Source organism: Primulina huaijiensis, chromosome 11, assembly GCF_012295235.1.
Source record: "Primulina huaijiensis isolate GDHJ02 chromosome 11, ASM1229523v2, whole genome shotgun sequence".
In the NCBI taxonomy this organism is placed as follows: Eukaryota; Viridiplantae; Streptophyta; class Magnoliopsida; order Lamiales; family Gesneriaceae; genus Primulina; species Primulina huaijiensis.
Genome location: NC_133316.1, coordinates 24719909 through 24742171, shown reverse-complemented (window position 1 = coordinate 24742171; position 22263 = coordinate 24719909). Strand labels below are relative to the sequence as shown.

Here is a 22263-nt window from a genome sequence, read left to right as displayed (position 1 = left end):
AAAAAAAAAGAAGAATTCTGCAATGATTCACGTACAAAAAATATCCTCAATATTTAAAGCAGATATTGTAAAAAATGAAATACAGATGGAGGTGATGCATATGTTCCAGAATAAGAAGCGTGTCAATGAGATATGGATCGATCATTTGATTGGGCCCTCCCCTTCACGTGTAATCACCACAACTTGTTTTCCGACTATCTACTGGGAAATGGCAGTCATGCATATCTAAAATTGGATAGAGTATGATTGCGAAAGAGATAGTTTTCGAGAATAATTTTTCTTCCCCTCATTTTACACTTATAAAATTTAACTACTCACCCAGAGGCAAGGGTTTCAGTAATGGAATCAACCAAGACCCGTAGTCACACTCATTTCAACCCTTGATCATAACGAAGTTACTCTTTTGCAGACAAGCGTTCTTGAAAGAAATTCATTCTTTTTTTTCGCAACAATTCTTAAATTTAATTTTCAATCCTCATTCAAGATTGCCAAATACATTCAACAGCCTGTCTAGTTCTTGTAAAATAATAAGTGTAATTACTATTATTATTCTGATATAATCATGATTACAAGACATCCATTTCAACTTCAAAGCCCCAATGACACCTATCATATATTGCGCACATACAGAATAGAAAAACATCAATAATATTTATCAATCTCATGATGAACAAATATGTTATATATCAGACCTCGCAAACACTTCGAATAGTCCACAACAAGTCTTCCACGATGTATTTTCTGGATGTGAAGCAGCAGCCAGCAACGCCTGTAAAAAGGTTTTGAAAGAAACAGAAGGGACTATGATTGGCTTATTGCAGCTTTTTTTTAAAAAAAAAAATCAACTATAATGATAGTGTATGACATGTAGGGATAAGTTAGTTGTAAGTAACTCGACTCAGTTAAAATTCGATCCGAACTTGATTTGTCCGAGCTCGACTAAAGTTCGAGTTTCATTTTGTTTCTGTACGAGCTACTCGAATAACTATATACTGATTTAGGTTGATGAAATTATATAATATAAAAAAAGTCAATTTTATTTTTCAAGCTCGCGGTTGAGTTTGAGATCTATCATGCTACAAATATTTTTAAGCTTTCCGAGCATGAACTCGAGCTTGAAATTAATACTCGATCAGGTAGGAGCCTTCAAATTTTAATTGAGTCAATTGAACTTCTAATGGCAGGTATCAATAATCAAACAAAAAAAAAAACACACAAGGACACAGCACCTCAGACACTGCCGAGTCTTTAGCTCCAGCTGGATTATATGATTGAGTCATTGTATGACCACTTTCTTGTGTTTCAAATGCCTTTGGATCTGAAACTGTCGCGGTTTTCTCGATAGGTCGAATCGTTGCTTCCTCGTCCTTCATCTCCGATGCCGCATCTGTCAAAGCCACAGAGTGAACTTTCTGTTCAAAAGAGCTAATCTTTCCTTCCTCGTTTTCATTAAGCACAGATTCAACTGCACAGCAATCCGCTGATTTCTCAATCGGATAACTTGAATCGCCCGCCTCTCCAATTGTATCGCTATGCAAAGTCTTGGATGATCCTTCAGGCGCCGCAGCTGCCTTCACAGAATCGTGAACTGGATAAACATCAACATTTCTTGTATTTTTTATACCATTAGACTCGTCATCTGAATTGCTGATGCTGCTTCCACCTGAGCTATCGGATGAACCACCATCTTCGGACTTATTCAACGGCTCATCGTACTCAATCCTTTCATCTTTTTTATCCGATTCACCAATCTCGAATTCCCTTTTGACTTCACCAGCATTCTCATCCTCCATCACTATGTTTGCCCCCTCACTGTCATCAATTTTCAGCGCTTCCACTGAAGGAACAGTTGAACAGCTATCTTCTATCTCAATTTCTTCTTCTTCCCCATCCGATAAAAGGTTTCGGTGGCTACGGTGACTTAGTGCAGGAGAACTAAGCTCCCCGACGTCACTTTCTCGATCATCTTGGTGCTTCCCCTCATCAACCTCTACCATTTATGCAAATCAGAATTCACCACTTAACATTCTAAACCACAAAATTACAAATCTCTGAACAGAATCTACAAACTTTTTGAATCTATTTTACATAAACAAAATACATGGCACTCTATAATAATCACGGAAAACCATATTTTTCAAGGAAAAAAACCAAGGAAGCATAACATAAACTAATAACATGCCCTTGAACCAATTTTTAGAACACACACGTAAAAATATGTGCACAAAACATAATAAAAAAGAATAATACTGATAGAGAAAATGATGCTAAACTTAACCAATAGAAGAAACACAATTTATGGCGCAAAAAAGACAAACACGAAGTAATATTAATGGAAACACCAACTGTAAAGGACCAAGAGGTGAAAGAATAATGGAATCCACGCGGGCATTTATGGAAAAGACAGTCCTTTCGATTCAAAGAAAGAGTTTCACGACCCAAAAAAAAAAAAGAGGAAGTATTTGTACCGTGAGAGTGAGCAGCAGGAGAAGAGGGGTCAGAGTGATCGTCATGCTCCTTTTCCTTCTTTTTCCTGGCAGCTTTTCTCTTCTTCGGACCCGAAGGCATGATGATGTTTGATTGTAGTTGAGTATATTGCTATGGGGCAAGAGATCGTTAATTGTCGAAAATTTTGATTTTTCTCGCTCTGTCTCGCACTTGATCAGTAGCTTCGCTGTTTTTGTTTTCTGCCATCCCAAAATGACGTTGAATGATACAATCTAATAGTGTCGGCGGTGGTGGTGGGGGCCTGATCCATGCTTTGTTATTTTTTTTATGGTTAACACTTGTAATTAATTGGAAAGCGAATATGTCCTTAGTTACAAGATGAATCAACCATAAAGAAAAATGGCCCAACTCCCAAACAAATTGAGAGTTGGCAGAGATAACAAAAGCTGGCATGTGGGCAACGGAGCACAGATTAACCTCTTTGGGAACAGATGGATTCCGAAATCAAAAGGCATAATCTCTCAACCTCCGACTCTAGACAACAGAAAGGTCAGTGACCTTATTGACGAAGGGAGGTGGAAGGTCTCTCTCGTACAACAGCTCTTTTCCCCTCATCTGGTGCATGATATATTGGCTATTCCCCTACCAGTGACGCCACATGAGGATTTCCGATTCTGGTTATTTGATGCTAAAGGCAAATATACTGTCCGAGAAGGGTATAAGGCAGCTTCAGGTTTCTATGATTCGCCGATGTCTAGTTCGAGCATTAAAATGAAAAGTTGGTGGAAATTCCTCTGGGCTCTCTCGCTCCCACCGAAAGTCAAGATATTCTGTTGGAGAGTGATACATAATATCATTCCCACGGAAAGTAACCTGCAGAACCATCATGTTCCAGTAGCCGACGTGTGTCCGCTGTGTAAGGCGAGTTGGGATTCAACGGGCCATGCATTATTCGTTTGTGACGCCATTAAATCTTGTTGGAAAGAATCTCGCTTCCGGCCGCTCTTGAAACAGGTACGTCATCTGGAAGTGTTCGATATTCTCTTGTGGATGAAGGATAAGCTTAGTAAGAAAGAGTTTGAAGTTTTTGCTATGCGTCCTTTTGCGACGTGGAGTGAAAGATTGCGGTTGATTCACAAGAATCAGGGGAGGTTGGAAATTACTAACACAGATTGGAGTGAAACCCAACTCAATGATTTCCAACTGGCTCAAGATGCTATATCAATATGGCCTGTTGATGTACAGTGCTCGTCCCCTGCCGTGTGAATGCCGCCACCAGAATACAAGCTCCGATTAGATGTTGACGCGGCCTACATAGAGGAATCTAATAGCTGTTCAATTGGGGGAGTAGTGAGGAATCACCAGGGACAACCATTAGTAGTTTTTGGACGGAAGATTGACATGTCTCAGTCGGTCACATGCGCCGAGCTTCTCGCTATTCTCGGGGGTTTAAAACAGGTTCAAGTGCATAACTTGATATTCATCATGTTCCCTCAGATTCTCTCTTTGTCGTGCAAGCAGTCATAACGTCGGAAGAGAACCTCAGCTATTCAGGATCCATTGCTACAGACATCCTGCGGGAATGGTTATTCAATTTCAATATCATTTTTTTAATAATAATTTCAATATCATTTCCTATGCTTCTTTTTTTGAAGGAATTTCTGATGCTTAACCTTTACATAATCGATGAAGATTTTAAAATAAAAAAATTAATAATAATTCATAATGATAAGGGCTGATTACATAAAATCCATTCGAAAAAGTGAGAGAATAACGCATTGAATTACATTTTTTCTATATAAAAAAAAATAATAAACACACATGTTATCTAATTTATTAGACACCAATAAAATCCAAATATTGGTTATTATTTTATTAAAATTGCTACAGAGTAACTTCGACGAATTCAAGAGAGAACGCTTCGGCGTCCAAGTGAGATCTGACAAATGATAAGATAAGACGCCTTGATCTGGATCAAAATTAGGTTTGTTGCTTCAAGAATTCGAGAAATTTAAACGAAAAGAGAGTGGGGATGGATGCTTTGAGGAAGCAAGCAAGCAAACTCAGAGATCAAGTCGCAAAACAACAACAGGTGTTTGCTCTTTGTTATTATTTGCAATTATGTGGTTAGATTTTAGTTTATGAAAGTTATGATGATCAGTCAAGAACTGCAAAGTTTATGTTTTTATTTTCTGCTGGGATTGTAGGCTGTGATAAAGCAATTTGGTGGGACCGGCTATGAGAGCTCCGAAGTTATGGTTATTGATGAGCTTGAGTTGCAAATGCATCATCAGCTGGAGAAGCTTTACAGGTCTACTCGAGGTGGAAGGGTAATTGACTTTATTCTTTTTTTGTGTTAATGATTTTTTTTTTGTTTTGCTAGTATATGATTCCCTCCTCCACGCTTGAATTAATTTCTATTATATGCTGGGAAATCTTACAACTAAAAATCTTGGGATATCGAGCGTGATAATGTGATTCTTTATGTAGCCTTTGATATAGGTTTCAATTTTTAATGTAAATGAGATGTGAGAAACTAAGTTTAATCGTAAGTTCCAAGCAAAATTACTTAATCATTTTTAAGTTTTCTTCAAATTACGACGTGCCCAATTAATGGAGATACGTTAATTCTCATACTGATTTGATATTTCTGGAGTAGGGATGTGGTGTGCCACTGGTCGGCAGTGGATTTAATCTGGAATATTTTCGAAGTTTTACAATAGCACACCTAAATTTATTTGTTATTGAACTTTCCTGTTATTTCCTAAAGTGAACAATGAATTGCTTCTTTTTTTTCCAGGATTTTCAGAAAGATATTGTCAAAGCAGCTGAAGCATTCACGGTCATAGGGTATAAGCATATAGAAGCTGGTGAGTTTGTACGAAACCTGCTAATCATGAAGTAAAGGGTCAGTATATGACTTATTCATGACAACCTTGGCCTATGCCTGGATTAATGCTGTTTCACTAATGGTAGTCAGGAACCAAGTTGTCCGAAGATTGTTCCAGGTATGGGATTGAGAATTCTAATGACGAGATTCTAGCCAAGGCTGCATCCATTTATGGGGAAGCTCGTAAACACGTGGAAAAGGAGCAAGAAGACTTTACTAAATTGTTGTTTACACAGGTTAGTTTGAGAGATGAGGCTTCACTATGACATGGTGATAATTTACTAATCTTGGTGGTTGAGTGCAAGTACTTTGTAAGTTACCTGATGGCAATTTGTTTTGTTATTTTTTCTGATGTTTTGACCATTCATTGTATCCATTTGGGGAGTACTTTCAAATTTTTGTTTCCATTTCAATTTGATGTTTCAAGAAACGATGATGGTAAGGGAGCTGTAGAGGGTTGGGATCATGGTCGTGGTGAGTTACATATCTATGTTTCTATTTCTATTAGTGTTAAAAATTTCGTCAATCGGCAATAGAGGCTAGAGTTGTAGAATGCAACAAAAGTACTAGGATATTTATCAGACAACTTGAAAGAGATTGAATTCAAATTTGAGCAATTTGGCATGATACCGCAATGCGAGTTACTCGTTGTGCACTGAGATGATATTGTTGTTTTTATTATTATGTTTGCTCAGAACTGGAAGATTGTATTACCATCTAAGGTTTTGAATTGGTTGAATCAGTGATAAAACACGTTTTTGGGGCTCATAAATTATCTTTACCCCTTCAATCATGCTGGATTTTAAATAAGCACCAATTGAGTTAAAGCTCTATCAAGGTTTGCACTGAGAATCATATGTAGTATCTCTTTTCTTAGGTCTTAGAACCATTAAGAGCTATGATAACCGGTTCTCCTCTGGAAGATGCTCGTCACCTTGCTCAACGATACAGTAGAATGAGACAAGAAGCAGAAGTGCAGGTAATCAGAAGATTTTCGCATTTTTTTTATCAAACATCAGATTGATTCCTTTGAAAACCATCAATCATATGGCGATTATGATTCATATTTCATTTTACAAAAGTAACTGAATGCAGGCTGCTGAAGTTTCTAGAAGACAAGCACGCGTGAGGGAATCTCCTATACCTGAAAATGTTGCCAAGCTGCATTATGCAGAATCGAAAATGCAGGAACATAAAGCAAATATGGCTATACTTGGTAAAGAAGCAGCAACAGCATTGGCTGCTGTAGAATCACAGCAGCAGAGGCTTACATTTCAGAGATTTGTTGCAATGGTATTATCTCGAATCTCCTTGCAGTAATGAATCAGCTTTCTTGACCAGGATTGTACATTTAAGTCAGTGATTCCTTTGTAGGTTGAAGGTGAAAGGACTTATCACGAAAGAATTGCCACAATACTTGGTAATATTGAAAATGAGGTGTGTATTTTCCTCATTATATTATGTAGATGATGTATTATGGTACTGCTAATGTGATTATGTCTGTTTTTATAGATGGTCTCAGAGAAACAAAGAAAGGAGGCTGCTCCACCTGTCGCTCCTCTCACTCACACTTCGGAGAAAACTAAGTATTTTTTGGCTGAGGCATGCAACAATTTGATTTATGGATGGAATGGGGATCTTATAGCACACTACAGTTTATCTTATTGGCAGGTCCTTGCTCTTGTTTTGCAGGCAATACATGCTTTTGATGCTGCATCAGAGAAGGAACTGAGCTTGGAAATTGGGGATTATGTTGTTGTTAGAAAGGTTTTTACCTTCTGTTTTAATAGTCTGGTGTTTATTTGTCTATGGGTGCCAGTGGACATACATATTCTAGATATGAGGAAACATGAGTTAATTGGTGTTTCTTTGGTTACATGTAGTTCATTCACCATGAAATCTACAGAGTTTTTGAATGCATGATTTTCCCACTTTTCTGAAACACTTCAAAGCGATGTTTGTTGAGCTTTTGTCCAATCTCCCTTGAAAGCTTATTACGTTAAATATCTTGCTTGCTTCACACTTATCATGTTCCACAAAATCATTTTGATCATTAGTTCCATCAATATAAACATAGCTGCTGATGAAATTGTACACCAATTGCCATCATATGCATTTTTGAAACAAAGCTTTCACTTCAGTGACAAATACTTATGTTACTTTTAATAATTTCTAATGAAACTTCAGCTTGAAACTTAATTCTCTGTTCTGTCCATTTAATGTTCTTGTCAATTATACGGAATTTAAGCTGCGGTTTATTACTGATAAAGTTACTTTCTGTTATATTTGTCCTATTATATTTTGTTTACCTGATATTCTCAGGTGACACCTTCTGGATGGTCAGAAGGAGAATGTCAGGGCCGAGCCGGATGGTTCCCAACTTCATATGTGGAGAAACGCCAGAGGATTCCCACAGATTATACCGCATCTGAAGTTTATTAATGAATGGCTTCTTACTCGTCACCATCGGTTAAAATTTGCTTTTGTACTGAATATCCCTCTGTAATAGTCTCTGCATGTTTGTTATCTCTGGGGTGTAACGTAACGTGGTTTTGAATTGCGGGAAGGATTATTTGGTTGTATCTGAAGTAGATTCTTCTCTTATATTTCTTGGCTGAGCGTTTCTAATACGGCATATAGTGCTGCACAGTATCAAAATTTGGAGGAGGAGTTCGCTTTTTTGCTAATTATTGTGCTGATTAGTTAATTATTATTTTCGTAATAACAGGGTTGAGTTTTTCTTGACCATTGGATTTGCAGACTAATTATTTTAAGGGCTTGTTTTCTCGAGAATTAGCGAGAAAATTGGTTAAATAATCTCGATCAACTATATTTTAAAGAAAATGATGTCAAGTATCTTTGACATATACTTGAGAAGGTCATTTTCTTAAAAAAAAAAAGTTAACCGAGGTTTAAAAAAAATATCTCCGAAATTAGTTGTATCGCTTGACACTGACATACATTTGTCTAATGAAATAATCAATCTGTTAATATTTATAACAATAAATAATATTTTTATATTAGTAATATTTTTTCTGGTCAGAAAATTGCTTTATGTAAATAAATTTAATAACAAGATGGTTTTTATATACATAATTTTTTTTTACATAAAGTATAATCATACTAGAAGAATAACTTTTTTTGAAAAATAATATAGTGTGGGAAAGGTTATTTTGGGGAAAAAATAAGGAAAATTAGTTTTTATACGGCAAAAATTTGTGTAAGACGGTCTCACGGGTCATATTTTGTGAGACGGATCTCTTATTTGGGTCATCCATGTAAAGTATTACTTTTTATGTTAAGAGTATTACTTTTTATTGTGAATATCGGTAAAGTTACTCGTCTCATAGATAAAAAATTCGTGAGACCGTCTCATAAGAGATGTCCTTTTCTACATGTTATTTATTTTAGGAATAGTATGAATGGATTTGTTTAGCTGGTTACGAAATTTGGAGCACGCGTAAATTGCCGTTTCGCTAAGAGGCAAGTAAAATGGTCGAAGAAATGGAGAAAATGGTTACAAAAGAGGGGGTGGAGAATTCATCATCAATCAACAACGCAGGAGAGGGGTCTGAGGCGGAGGAAGGGGCGATCTTCTCCGGAGATTTAGACGATGCGGAGGTGGCGAAGGCCTTGGCGCCTCCTCCTCCGAGGCATTCTTTAGAACATGCGTGGACATTTTGGTTTGATAACCCGTCCGCCAAACAAAAGCAAGCCACTTGGGGAAGCTCCATTCGCCCTCTCTACATATTTTCCTCCGTCGAAGACTTCTGGAGGTTCTTTTTTCTTTATCTACTTGAATCGAACTGATTCTACCTCTGTCGTTGCGTGTGAACGGTGGCTGATTCAGTTTAGGTTTGATACTTTTATTGATATATTCATTGTGGATTCGCATTTTCTAAGTTTAACCATTTGTGCGGGTTCTGGCTTCCTAGATTTATGTTTTTTTTTATATTTCTGTATGGTTTATATCTAGTTAGAGCTCACTGACTTCGCGTGACGCGTCACATCAAGTGAGCTACGACACTGAAAGCTTATAGATTTCTGTGTTTCTGTGGGTATCCAACCGCCAATTTTCGAGTTATTGGTGTTTTGTGGCCCTTGGAACGAAAACTGGCTCTTCAAATCAAATGTTTGCATCAAGAATTCAAGTCGGAGAAAAAAGCCCAACTTTGCTGCTGACTCGTTTTTTCAAATTTGAAATATCTTAAGGTTTGATCTTTCCCTTCACATGAGGCGTAGAGATCAGGGAAAGCAGCTGATTGTTGAAGGATGAGGTTGAAACTGTGTCAAATGTCAGAGAAAAGGTGGGAAATGAGTTGATTGCCGGATAGCTTTGAAGCTCGCTACGAAAATGGCTTTGTTTTCTACTGTGTGACCAAATTATATTTATTTCCGCTCACATTTTATTGTTGTGGACTTGTGGTTTTCTTGCTGAAGGCTGCTGCTGATTTTTGTTCCTGGTTTTTGAATCTTTCTGCCCTCATTACATCGAGGAAATTCATCACTAAGACATTTACTTAACTTGGCTTGCAGCGTTTACAACAATATACACCATCCTAGCAAGCTGGCTGTGGGAGCGGACTTTCATTGTTTCAAAAATAAAATTGAGCCAAAATGGGAAGATCCTCTTTGTTCCAACGGGGGAAAGTGGACCGCGTGTTTTTATAGGGGTAAATCTGACACTTCTTGGCTTTACACGGTATGTTTCTGTTTTTGTTTTTGCTTTTTAAAATTGTATGCAGTTTCTATTTTTTTATGTTCATATTTTTTAGGGGAATTTCTAAACATGTTCCTCTATATTTTGTATCTGCCTTAATTTTTCCCGCATGGATAATTATCTAGTTGCTAGCAATGATTGGAGAACAATTTGATTATGGAGATGAAATATGTGGAGCAGTTGTCAATGTCCGAACGAAGCAGGAGAAAATAGCTCTGTGGACAAAGAATGCTGCAAATGAAGCTGCCCAGGTTTGGTTGAGCATATCATTTCTTCCGATTGGATTTCTTTTCCTCTACTTGTCTCAGCATATAATGACTGTAGTTTCAAGCACTAGTTCATGCCCAGTATGCTTTAAATTTGTTAAAAAATAAATAGTTGGTGGTTGGTGCAGGATCACCCCTCCAAAAATTTGTTAACAATACCTAGCATAATTTCATTTTGTGAATTTTACTTGGTGGCTATCAACTTTTTCTAAGTTCGAAATATTTTTGCCTATCAATTTTGGTGGAAAACATAGTTGTACATGTTTGCTCATAAGGAGTCTTTATCAGTAATGTTATATCAAAGTTCCTAAGATGCATTCTTACGAGGGTGTAAGACAGTGTGCTGTATTTGAAGGGATTCAACCAGTAAAGGGTTTTTTGTTTCCGCTGCAGAATCACACGAGTTCCTGATTAGATGGGTCATAAGTTACAATAAAGTCACGACTAGAGTTTTCTTATCTTTTTGGCTCTATTGAGGGATGTGAGCTGCAAGTTTGAGATGATATCTATAAAACCTCATGAGCAAACATACACACCCAGTTTGTGACGTTCTTCATGAGTTTGTGTCGTGAAGTTTTTCCTTGTTTGGGCATCCATATTCACTCAGTGCCATCTGGAATTTTCAGCTAAGCATCGGAAGACAATGGAAAGAGTTTTTGGGTTATAAGGATGCCATAGGTTTCATATTCCATGTAAGATTCCCAGTTACTCAGCTGGGTAAAATTGATCTGGTATTACTAATGTTAGGATTTTTTTCCTTCACAGAATTGTATGTAACCATTTTTTCTAATTTAGGAAGAGGCAAAGAGGCTTGACAGAGGTGCCAAGAATCGTTACACTGTGTAGATGTTTCAGAACCAGACGCTGCGCAAGGAATACAAATAATCACGTCTGAAATGTGAGCAGTGGATGCCTTTCCCCCTTACTAGGCTGTGTATATAAATATTTTTTGTGGAATTTTGGCAGATTTAGTTATTTCAACAAAAACAAGTGTTTACCTTCGTTTATTTTTTACTAGCTATCGAATGTCGCACACATTTTAGCTGTTTTTCTTATGTATATTTTAGAAGTTGAACAAACCGATGCATAAAATAACATGAGCGTTACGCCAAAATAGCCACATAGTTGTAGAATCATTAGTCGCATCCTCAGTTATAATTTGTCACGTCACCCCAATCTTTTATATTTGATATCTTGATATTAAGATTCTCATCGTACATGCTTTCAAATTTTGAAACCCATTTTTATAATATGTTTTGTTTATAAATATAAATATTTTTAAAATAATACTTTTGTCTGAAATTTAAATAATCAATCCTTTTCAATATGTTTAATTATAAACTCCACAGCAAGTATTAATTATGTAATATTTTTTACAATTTAGGGACGGGTTAAGTTTAAATTTTTGGGGACTAAAACCAACCGAAAATAGAGGCATCCCTTATGAATTTGGAGTATTCAGAACAGCAGAATACAGACAACCTTTTCCCTTTTCGGCAAAAATTGAATTGTACGAACTGTACAACGCAATCTGTAGGAGAAAAGAAATGACCAACAAAAAACTTCAGCTCACGAGAAGCTCAGCTCACAAGTACATTTCAAAAGTTTCTGCACACGACTTGAGCATGCGACTCCAGCAATGGCCGTCTTGACGCTTCCTCTGAAAATTTACTGTAATGGGAGTATAGAACTAACTGTACAATCCCAAGAAGCAATCCTATCCCGTTTGGAACCTGATTTTGTAAACCAACCAAAGAAAAAAGAAAATGAAATTGAGAGTTGACAGAAGTTAGATGTAGTTTTGATGATGTTAAGTGGTATCCTGAACTAAAATCTTGGGACTGTCGAATTTATTACCTTGCACATGACAAAGTAGCCGAGGATTTCATTAAAACAAACGAGGTGGTGAGAAAAGATGTATACAGTACACAACTTACAGAAACAAATGCGTCGTGCTTCAGCGATCCATAGGCAAAGAAAGCAGCACTCATCAAGAAAGTCGCAAGTGAAAGAAAAAAAGGCATGTATTCCACACTCTTCGTCCTAATAACCAGATTCTGCAGTAATATTTTAAATTAATAAGTTACCAGATGGAAAAAACACACAAAACAATCAAGTACTTGATAGATTTGGGTGCCTGGTGAACTCACGATCACGAATAGTGGAGAGGCAAACATGGAAATGAGCGAAAAAACGGAGAGATATCCAACAAAAAGTTGTCGGTTAGGCGGTTGAAAAACTCGAATGCTCAGAAAAACTATGATCCCAAAGACAGAAAAGACAGCCAGCAATAATCCCAGCATCTTTATCTGCAGATCACAGTTCCACTTAGGTTGCAACAGAGAATTCCTAATATCGTATGTTTAGACATTAAGATACCTTTCTGCATTTGTCTGCATATCGAATGAAGATGGCAATGTAAACCAACTGAAAAACAGCTCCGACCGAGTTGACAGTGGCAATCAATATTATCCCGGAAGAGACGATGGGCACTCCGTACCAAAGGCATATTAAACAGTTTAAGAGGGCATATATGTAAGGCAGCCCAGAAAACTGTTCTGTTGATTGGTTTATGATAATTCTTCTAAATGTTGGACTGGAAAAGGAGAAAAACACGTTCATTAATCAGGAAATAGATTAGCTCGCAAAAAGTATGATGCACTTACATAGGTGACACAAACAGCACAAAAGCTAGGAGGTTCCCTGCAAAGAAAAGCAATTTTTTTGTTATTAAATGAGTGAATGACCAATCAATGTTCTTTAAGTAATCGCTATTTTCATTGCACTACAGCTCAATATATGTTTTCTCATGGCATCAAAAGCTTTTGCAAAGCTTCAAGAAGTCAAATTGTTGTGAATGGCAAATAAATCTTTGAAATTTCTTCATTAACTATAATTTTTTTGTCGAGTGTATTAATTATCAAACCTTTCCCCTTTCGACCCATGAGACAAGAATTTTAAAACAGATCAGTTTCTAATCAAATAACTTAGCTTTGCAACAAGGTTGACTCGAATAACAAAAGGTAAAATCCCCAATCCAATTTCCGCCATTTCTGCAATTTTTTCACACACATTTAAACATACACACGCTGGAAGAAAAAAACCCATCTTAGTTCATACAAATATTCAGATCAAATGGAATAGTAAACAAGATACTATACAAGTAGTCAACAGTCAAAACAGATCTTGGATAGAGTTTCCCAGAGTCCAACATTAAAAAACAAGAAAAATCAACAAAATTCCCCCTAAGAACTGAGAGATTAACACAAGAATCAACCCTTCAAGTGAAACTCAAATGCCAATCAAAACTGAAGCCAGAAGCAGAAACGTATCGCAAACAAGAAAGCCCACAAACAAAAAACACCCAAACACTTTGGAGAATTGGGATGGAACATAGTAACCTGCTACTCCAGCTGCTTCACTGCAAACTGTATAAATGGAGCACACTCCAACTCCGTCTTCAGACATGAGCAAATCTACCAAGAAGCTCAAAGGAACACGGATGTAAGAATTCTACTAATTTATAGGAGCTGTGTTTTTCACGTTTGTCATTAGCTTTTGGCACGAGTCTTTTCATTTTGGATTCAATCACAGCCGTATTTTAATGGATACAAGTTGGAAAGTTTTTGCTGAATTTTTATTCAACTATTCTGACACAAATTTTTTTTTTTTTTTTTAGCGTGACTCCCTCGCTGTCTGGTTAGTGGCAACAAGTGACGAATAACAATTGTGCAAAGTAATTTTGTTTTAACCTCTTTATAATATAGTATTAGACCGTCTAGATTAATGTAGCTATCATCATAATAATTATTTGTGAGAGAGATAACTGTAAAAATAAATTAGCTTTGACATATAAATTGTAATTTGAACAAATATATCTGTCAAAATCAAATAATTTAACTTTCTTGAATTAATTAATATTATATATGTGTTCTTTTAAGATCGAATGATTAGTTTAAATTCAATGGAGTAATATGGATTAAATATACTTTAAATTTTAAAGTCTTATTTAAAATTAATAGAGATGAGTATATTTTCATAACCAGATCGATGATCGAATCAGTTTTCTTTAAAATAATGGTTCAACTGGTTGGAGCGGAACACTATTATATTATGTAAAAATAATAATATAATATATTAAATAATATATTTTAAATTCTAAAATCTTAAATTTTTATATAAATAATAATAAAAAATATATATATTTACCAAAAAATACATATATATTTTAAACAAAATAACTCTTAATTCATGAAAAAAAAAAACTACTTTTAAAAAAGCACAAGATAATGAAATATAATTGGTCCTTTTGAAAAATTGCCATATAAGTTAATTAGCTCACAACTCACAAGCGGACAGGGGTGGGAGTGGGGGTGCATTAATGGGCCACGATAAGCCCAAACTTCTGTTTCCTGTGTGGCCTATTTAAAGGTGATTATGGGTCTATCTAAAGCCCCATAATAGGGTATTTAAGAATTGAACGCTCCCTTGGAACTCCTACACCTCTCCCTGGGACCCCGGAGGTAATTGCATAGCGAATGGGTGTTTTTTTTTTAAAATATGTTTTCTTAACTAATATAATATTTAATGTTTATGCTTGAAATGGTTTAGGGTTCTTTTGTATTAATATTCCTATGCATTCAATTACTGAACAAAAGACCATTTTTAAAAAAATAATATTAACACATGAAACTTTTGTATTCTACTTATTGAACTGTTATGCAAATCAGTGCATCAAGCACACGCGTTGCATGTTCATAGAATATAAATATTTTTTATAATTACTTTTTTTTTTTTGTAAAATTGATTTTATTTATAATATTTGCTTCCTTTTTAGGATAATGAGATGGTTGGTATAATAGTGAGATAGTGGGAAAATAATGGTACTTTTTAATTTTCGTCCAAATCCATTAATAATGATAGGAAGTAATTAACGAACGCTCAATTCGACAAAATGTTTTAATCGTGCATGTGGTTTCTTAATGCCTGTGCAGTTATAGTGATAAAAGTGTCTTAATCGTGTTCCTAACAAAAAGTAAATCGCATTTCATTCCTGTAATATCGTCCAATTAGATTCAATAGCGCAGACAATATGGCAATTTTGTTATTGTTTCGCATCGCTTTCAGGTGAGTTTTGGATTCATTTTGCGAACATTTTAAAACCACCAATGTGTAAGTTTATACTTGTGGGACACGAAGGAAGCAGATTTTTTTTTTTTATTTCTTAATCGGAAAATGATTTTGTTTAATATTATCGATTTTAAATGTTTAAAAGTTTGATATATATTATACTATTAATTAATTAAAGATAATAATTGTAACTACAAGATAATATAGCGTACACGATTGATTATCTTTTTCTTTTATTTAGGGGCCGTTTTGAATTAATATTAATGATTTAGTAAATAATTATAACTACAGGATAATTTAGTAAATCATTTAGCGAACATTTTTCTGTTTTTCTTGATTTTATAATGATCATGATCATTATTCATATACATAATAACGATGTTTGTGTTGTTCAATAGTTATTATTTACTTGTAGTTAGAAGATAAATAGGGATATTTCGTAGTTGTAGGAAACACGATTTCGTAAGAAATACACGCTTATTACATTTTACTTACTCCATATCTATTTGTTTTCTTTACTAAGTACAAACAAAATATTAATGATTTAGTAGTCTAGGACTCACTTGACTTTGTTTTTGGAGTTTTGGAGAAAATTAACATATGCACGTTTGATTCCAATTTCGGAATAATTTTTTTATTGTCGATTCCAAATTATTTTAAAGTAATAAAATATCATATTTTGTGTAAGAATCTAATATAATTATAAAGTAATATTCGGAAACGAGTGAACAATTGAGTTAAAACTAAGGAATATACTAAAATGTGAAAACAAAAAATTACAGTTGAGAGGAAAATAATTATAATGAAAATTAGAGATCATATTTGTTTTAAGATAAAAACTTGTGTGAGACGGTCTCACGGGTCGTATTTTGTGAAAGAGATTTCTTATTTGGGTTAACCATGAAAAAGTATCACTTTTTATGCTAAGAGTATTACTTTTTATTGTGAATATTAGTAGGATTGACTCGTCTCACAGATAAAGATTCGTGAGACCGTCTCACAATAGACCTACTCTTGTTTTAATTATATATATACATTAGTGTGAGTAATACATCGATAAATTCTTTTTAGAAAACCTTAGCACCATATTTCATCTTGAAGGTATATATGACTTATTTATGTATATAAAATATATATTTTTACATATATATATATATATATATATATAATTTTTTTTTAAAAAAAATGTTGATAAAACAAGGGGAAGTTGGTGAAAAATCCCCAATCAAAACATTTATTTGGGCTCACTCCCTACCCACAAAATTGTAGTACTATGTCATACAAATTGTGGTACACTTCATGTAGAAATGTGGTACACTTCATGTGGAAATGTGGTACTAAAAAAGTACCCAGGGACTGAACACAAAAAAAAACGGCGGCTGGGGAGTGAAGTCCAATTTCCCTGTAAAACAATCCAGCTGTAGCACGTGGCTTGTGGGACTTGGGCTATGTCTACAGACCAAACAGTTCATAAGAAGTTTGTATTGCGGGAATGGATATTCTTCTTTTTAAGCTACAACGTGACATGTTGTACACGAAAATCGTTACCGAACAAACACCACAAATCTTAATTTGTTATATCTTTTATAGGGTCACCCTCAAACAATAAATATTTTCAAGGAACTGATCATTAGGTTTTGATTAACTTCAACTTAGCCATAAATATTCAAATATAAATTGATCTAAGATGTCATTTTATAATGACGATATGATATTGATTAAGATAATAGAATTATTTAAAAAAGATTGCACAGAAAAACATCTAATTGTATTTTTTTTTTAGCAGTTAAATGTAAAACGTTAAACAAAGCGTGCGAAAAAGAATTCAGAAACACAAACGTCGGAGCATTTAGAATTATTGCTAGCTCGATCATCAGTTTAGCGCTTTCGGGGAACATTAATCTTTACAATTATGATGAAATCTTATATTGAGAAAAATAAAAGAAAATTAATATTAAATGATATATATATATATATATATATGTATTCCCCAAATCAAATATCGAGAATTTCACGTTTCAAGAAATCCAGTCTTCCTCAGAATCGAGTTCCGAACCTCACTCAAATCCCTTCCCTTGAGAGTCCTCCCGTAACCCGTACAGACGGAAAACGCCATCATCTTCCCTGCCACGCGCCGCCCTATGATGATATGCGGCGGCACCATTTCGCCGTCATCACCGTCCAAATCCGAGTCCACCGCGTAACCAAACCAAGCATTCCCTGGAATGTTAACCGGGACCGAGAAATTCTTTTCACTCATCAGCTTCATCTTTTTCCTCTTCCCTTTGTTGACCGATTCTAGATATGCAGCTGGAATACATTCTTCAGCGATATCAACTCCTTCTTTATCGACAATATTTTCTTGAAATATAACTTCAGATTCCTCAAACTCTTCTGCCATCAGAAGAACTTCACACACAAGGGTTGAATGAATGGAGAAAAGGGGAAATGGGAGTTTATTTATAAGAAATGGGAAAGTTTTGGGGAATGAATGAATGTGAAATCGTAGTGATTACACTCCCAGCTTCATTTGATTGCTATATATGTGTGTGTGTGGCGTCGAGTGCGGCCCCCGCTATCCTCTTCTCTCGAAAATGACTTTTTTTAAAAAAGTAATTTTATTACAATAATAATATTAACATTATTTATTTCTATTTTATTTTCTAGATAATCGGTCATGAACCCAAACACAACACTGTTGCTTGTCATTCACGGCTTCCATTAAGACATTTTTTTGGGGAGACTTTTGTGTACGACTGGCTTAGAAAATTCACCTCGCTTTTAGGGTTACTTTTGATCAGTAATCATCTACAGTTTTACCACTTACTGATCACTAGGCCAACATTTTTTTCTTTTTTCTTTCTTTTTTTTTACATTTCACTGGATCAAGTTACCCCTTATATTATTAATTTTACAATTTTAAAAAAATTTGAACAATACTTTAATGATAAAAATATAAAAAAAATTAATATAAATTAAATACATGCAAGTAACTTAATTAAATTTCTTGTTGAATTTGATCTAATAAATTGGTTTGAACATTAGGTATTTGAAATTTAAAAGATGGTAGTCTATAGACTTGAACGTTAACTCAGCAGAATTTATTTGTATTTTAATAATATCAAACTTCACACGTATACATAATAACAAATGAGAGAATAACTAAATAATTAAGTTATTATATAAAATCAACCCATATTATATTCAGTTAATTGTATGTTTGTCATATACAACTGAACTTCATTATTTTATATATTTTGACTAATTAAGTTCTTTTCTATTTGTGGAGCAATATAGACATGATGCCTAGCTCAACTATTATAGTTTGATACATATCATTAAATATGATATTTAGTAAAATAATATACGCTTGATCTACAATAATATAAGTTGATAAGTTAATGCAACAAATAATATTACAGAGGTTAATAGGTGTGTTACATTAATAGTTGGATACGTAAAATTGATATGATGAATGATATAAGGAGCATATTGATGCAATTAGATTATAAAGAGGTTAGATGAGCGTGATGTATAATTCAAGGCCGGTTAAGGGAAATTAACTCTTTTTGAAACATGTTTTATATAAAATTTCAATAAACATATATCTAGTTATTTTTTAAAAATTAATATCTCATATTTCAAAGTGTATAAAACTTTGTAAGATCGAACGTTCGTCGTTTTACCAAAAATTATAGCTACTGTTAATGATATAACTCAAATTTTTTAAACCGTACAGTAGCTCAAAAATCACATTTCGATTGCCTTATCCATCAGGGACAATTCTTGCACCCAACAAATTATTTGTTTGTGGACTTGGAATATGTTTGCTTTTGATGTTTTTAAATGGTTGTTATGGTAATGATGTAAGTATTTTAGAGAGGACGCAAATTTAATATTTTAAGATGAGATCTCGAGTTCGAAGAACAATTAAAAAATTGATATTTCTCAAGAACTTTAATTTGAATATTTTCTCGCAGCACAATATGTTTCCTAGTATTTATCTAAATTAACCACGTACGGTGTTTATAATTATATGTACGCATTTTCTCAAACCTGTTGACTTTTGATTCTCATGGCATCGTGAGCAAATTATAATTTAATTTGTCTTCATATTCCCTTCGTATTTTACACTCAAAACACAATCTATGATTAATACATTTACGTGCCTATAAAAATTTTGTATTTACTAATTATTGTTTGTGTTTGCGTACAAGTCTCAATTTTCCATTTATTCTTATCGATAATTAAAATTTCTTCAGATAAAATTTGAAAACATTTAAGTTTGGTCGATTGTAGAGTACGATTCATTTCAAGTTATTATCATAATCACCGCAAAATTTTAAATTCTTAATTAGTGTATTATCGACCAAATTAATATTATGTAACCTAAAATTGGTAAATTAATAACTATCAATGAAATAAATTGCGATTTAGTTTTATTTATTTTGTACATTAATGAATTGAAAAGTGAATATTCTAAAGTTACAATTAAGTGCCTCTATATATGGGATCTAATGAGTTGAAAAAGAAAAAACCATATAGTTTCTTAATTATTGGTATGTGGGGACCTCATACATAATTGAAATTGAATTTTGTTTTTAGCTACAATTAAAATTTATTAAAATAAATCGCGTGGACTATGCGGAATTTTCTACGATTTAGTGTCTATTTAATTAGGAGGTGGTGGATTATGGATAGAATTCATATTCTTGTTTTTTTATGATAGTCTATTTATCCACGATTACAAATACGCGAAAAAACATCACTTTTTGCTGACACGTGTATTGTCAGTAGAAATTTGTTAATTAAAAAAAACCACCCCATAAAAAATAATAAAGAATGTTAAATATATATTTATAGCATGATATATTTTTGTATTTATTAAAATTTATTTCCCTTTTGATCAGCTCGATATGAGTTTGTATAAATTTCTTTTACGCAATCATACTTGTTTTATTATATTATCTTAGGATAATAAGTAAGTATATATAGGTCTGAAGAACACTGTGTCAACATCCTTAGGGAGTACGTGTCTCGTGTGCGTGAAACGTGCGGCGCTACACAATATAATTAATGTAATAAAAAAGTTCTAATACAAAGGATTTCTTTGACATTTTGGTAAGATAATAACTTAAACTGTGTAGGAAAAAATGGATATAGGATGATCTTGATTCTTGGGTAAGGGACACTTTAAATGAATTAGAAAAAAAACAAATTTAAATTTTTTTACGGAAATTTTTTAGGGAAAAATATTTGTGATCTTTAAATATTTTGAATGAAAAGAAATTGAAAAAATAGCTGGAACGAAGTTTCAGTTAAACTAATCGTATCTGGCCAATGATTAGATACCAGACGTAGATTTGAAGGGATCGGCCGGCGGCTGATGTTGCGCCGTAATCTTCTCATCCGGGCTTCATGCAACGATTCTGCCGCGGTAATTGTTTTCTTGTAATCAGTATTTTTTAAAAAAATATCAAAGGATTACTTTTGAAAACTATTGATTGAATATTGTTTTTAATTGTTATAAGATACATTTTACGCACGAATAATTAATTATTTTATTGATTTAAATTGCAATTAAATTCAGAATTCCTAAAATATATTTTAATATATACACACACATTTTGACTTTTGAGTAAACGCCAGAAATGTATATATAAATAATTTTCTTTTCTAAATATGTTCATAACATTAACATTTTGATCTTATAGCATCGTTCGGTACAAAAATTAATGTTATATATACGACGTCAGTAAATACTAATTAAATAGTTTCAATAATTAATACCATGAGATACAGAAAAATTATATTTTTTTAATGAAAAAATATAAAATGACATAATTAAACGTTTCTACACTAAACAAGAAATATTATTTTGTATTGTAATTTAGGAGTAGAAGGATTTGGTAGCTATTGGATAGACATGACTTGACGTGAATTTTTGTTTTTTTTAGGAAAATGACAACCAATAAAGTCTTACAAGCGTCATTTTCTTCTAATTACGACACTAAACAGTAGCCTCTGCATGCCTCATCTACAATATCTTCACTAATTTCTTAATTAAATTCTAAGTGATAATATTTTTTTTGTTCATCCTTTCTAGTATATTTGTTAAAATAAATAATTTTTGACGATTCTTTCATCAATAAGAAAAAATATTTTGATAAAAGAATGAGGGATAATATAGTAAATTAAAACTTACGTGATTTGAATTATACTCAAATATATATGATATTATAAATCAAACTTTGTGCTTGGACAATACATAAATGAAAGATTAATAATCACAAAATAAAAATAATATTGGAGGGTCAGCCAAAATTATGCTGGTTTGGTCTTAAAATCTCTTAATCTATTTTTAATGGGGTTTAGTAATAAATGTTGACGTGATTTCCATTCATACACCCAAATTAATGAGTTAAAGGTCGGCCAGTATTATATATGCTGAATTTCAATGCGTTATATGAAATTGATGAATGATATTTCCTTCTCCTCCTTGATGGTCCCATGATAAGCATAATGATTCCTTATGTGGATGATACTATGATTCCATCCTTCAGGGTCCAGGTTAAAATTAACACAAGTTTCACGGAACAACCTACACGGATATCTGACTCGACTCAAAAATATTACATTTTATATCTAAAATATTATTTTTCATTAAGTGCAAAAGTATCATTTTTTTTGTAAGTTATGTAATGAAAAAATATTGTAAAATATATATATATTTAGATTTCAGTGAAAATTATTTTACTCATATAATTTTTTGTTAGTTATGTGTGTAATGAAAAAATATTGTGTAATAT

At 33.6% G+C, this 22263-nt stretch overlaps 6 protein-coding genes across 7 annotated transcripts; 3 read left to right on the top strand and 3 right to left on the bottom strand.

Annotated features, from left to right (window-relative positions):
• Position 1: 1 nt before the first annotated feature.
• Positions 2 to 2703, bottom strand: LOC140988125 (uncharacterized). Its single transcript, XM_073457074.1, has 3 exons — positions 2469 to 2703; positions 1230 to 1990; positions 2 to 769 (listed from the first exon to the last, which is right to left on the bottom strand). The coding sequence occupies exons 1-3, from the start codon at positions 2566 to 2568 to the stop codon at positions 680 to 682; spliced, it is 951 nt and encodes a 316-aa protein (XP_073313175.1). The 5' UTR covers positions 2569 to 2703; the 3' UTR covers positions 2 to 679.
• A 144-nt stretch (positions 2704 to 2847) lies between these two features.
• On the top strand, positions 2848 to 3714 carry LOC140988529 (uncharacterized). The gene has a single exon (XM_073457526.1). It carries the CDS (start codon positions 2848 to 2850, stop codon positions 3712 to 3714), a length of 867 nt encoding a protein of 288 aa, XP_073313627.1.
• Positions 3715 to 4300: 586 nt separating this feature from the next.
• Positions 4301 to 7942, top strand: LOC140988739 (SH3 domain-containing protein 3-like). Its single transcript, XM_073457794.1, has 10 exons — positions 4301 to 4540; positions 4656 to 4778; positions 5249 to 5318; positions 5429 to 5574; positions 6216 to 6317; positions 6434 to 6631; positions 6713 to 6775; positions 6851 to 6940; positions 7031 to 7105; positions 7661 to 7942. The coding sequence occupies exons 1-10, from the start codon at positions 4481 to 4483 to the stop codon at positions 7778 to 7780; spliced, it is 1047 nt and encodes a 348-aa protein (XP_073313895.1). The 5' UTR covers positions 4301 to 4480; the 3' UTR covers positions 7781 to 7942.
• Positions 7943 to 8762: 820 nt separating this feature from the next.
• On the top strand, positions 8763 to 11403 carry LOC140987210 (eukaryotic translation initiation factor 4E-2-like). Of its 2 annotated transcripts, none has more exons than XM_073455634.1 (5): positions 8763 to 9114; positions 9875 to 10040; positions 10184 to 10309; positions 10951 to 11041; positions 11120 to 11403. In XM_073455634.1, exons 1-5 carry the CDS (start codon positions 8831 to 8833, stop codon positions 11137 to 11139), a joined length of 687 nt encoding a protein of 228 aa, XP_073311735.1. In that variant the 5' UTR covers positions 8763 to 8830; the 3' UTR covers positions 11140 to 11403. The 2 variants fall into 2 exon arrangements, with proteins under 2 accessions (XP_073311735.1, XP_073311733.1); XM_073455632.1 differs by having other exon boundaries at positions 8764 to 9114; positions 10951 to 11016.
• A 312-nt stretch (positions 11404 to 11715) lies between these two features.
• Positions 11716 to 14005, bottom strand: LOC140987136 (bidirectional sugar transporter SWEET2a-like). Its single transcript, XM_073455542.1, has 6 exons — positions 13726 to 14005; positions 12991 to 13027; positions 12704 to 12920; positions 12475 to 12633; positions 12262 to 12381; positions 11716 to 12057 (listed from the first exon to the last, which is right to left on the bottom strand). Exons 1-6 carry the CDS (start codon positions 13790 to 13792, stop codon positions 11923 to 11925), a joined length of 735 nt encoding a protein of 244 aa, XP_073311643.1. The 5' UTR covers positions 13793 to 14005; the 3' UTR covers positions 11716 to 11922.
• Positions 14006 to 17465: 3460 nt separating this feature from the next.
• LOC140988528 (protein S40-1-like) lies at positions 17466 to 17855 on the bottom strand. The gene has a single exon (XM_073457525.1). It carries the CDS (start codon positions 17853 to 17855, stop codon positions 17466 to 17468), a length of 390 nt encoding a protein of 129 aa, XP_073313626.1.
• Positions 17856 to 22263: the final 4408 nt, after the last annotated feature.

What these genes read in the sequence shown, in the direction of transcription:
- LOC140987136 (XM_073455542.1), bottom strand. Translation starts at nt 13,792, where the DNA reads ATGTCTGAAGACGGAGTTGGAGTGTGCTCCATTTATACAGTTTGCAGT. An exon ending in GTGCTGTTTGTGTCACCTAT is followed by an intron (nt 12,921 to 12,990) that starts GTAAGTGCATCA and finishes CTCCTTTTCCAG; the next exon opens with TCCAACATTTAGAAGAATTA. An exon ending in AGCACGACGCATTTGTTTCT is followed by an intron (nt 12,058 to 12,261) that starts GTAAGTTGTGTA and finishes TTACAAAATCAG; the next exon opens with GTTCCAAACGGGATAGGATT.
- LOC140988528 (XM_073457525.1), bottom strand. Translation starts at nt 17,855, where the DNA reads ATGGCAGAAGAGTTTGAGGAATCTGAAGTTATATTTCAAGAAAATATT.
- LOC140987210 (XM_073455632.1), top strand. Translation starts at nt 8,831, where the DNA reads ATGGTCGAAGAAATGGAGAAAATGGTTACAAAAGAGGGGGTGGAGAAT. An exon ending in ACACTTCTTGGCTTTACACG is followed by an intron (nt 10,041 to 10,183) that starts GTATGTTTCTGT and finishes ATAATTATCTAG; the next exon opens with TTGCTAGCAATGATTGGAGA. An exon ending in CTGCAAATGAAGCTGCCCAG is followed by an intron (nt 10,310 to 10,950) that starts GTTTGGTTGAGC and finishes TGGAATTTTCAG; the next exon opens with CTAAGCATCGGAAGACAATG.
- LOC140988125 (XM_073457074.1), bottom strand. Translation starts at nt 2,568, where the DNA reads ATGCCTTCGGGTCCGAAGAAGAGAAAAGCTGCCAGGAAAAAGAAGGAA. An exon ending in TCCTGCTGCTCACTCTCACG is followed by an intron (nt 1,991 to 2,468) that starts GTACAAATACTT and finishes CATAAATGGTAG; the next exon opens with AGGTTGATGAGGGGAAGCAC. An exon ending in AAGACTCGGCAGTGTCTGAG is followed by an intron (nt 770 to 1,229) that starts GTGCTGTGTCCT and finishes ACCTTTTTACAG; the next exon opens with GCGTTGCTGGCTGCTGCTTC.
- LOC140988739 (XM_073457794.1), top strand. Translation starts at nt 4,481, where the DNA reads ATGGATGCTTTGAGGAAGCAAGCAAGCAAACTCAGAGATCAAGTCGCA. An exon ending in TTCAGAGATTTGTTGCAATG is followed by an intron (nt 6,632 to 6,712) that starts GTATTATCTCGA and finishes ATTCCTTTGTAG; the next exon opens with GTTGAAGGTGAAAGGACTTA. An exon ending in ATTATGTTGTTGTTAGAAAG is followed by an intron (nt 7,106 to 7,660) that starts GTTTTTACCTTC and finishes TGATATTCTCAG; the next exon opens with GTGACACCTTCTGGATGGTC.
- LOC140988529 (XM_073457526.1), top strand. Translation starts at nt 2,848, where the DNA reads ATGGCCCAACTCCCAAACAAATTGAGAGTTGGCAGAGATAACAAAAGC.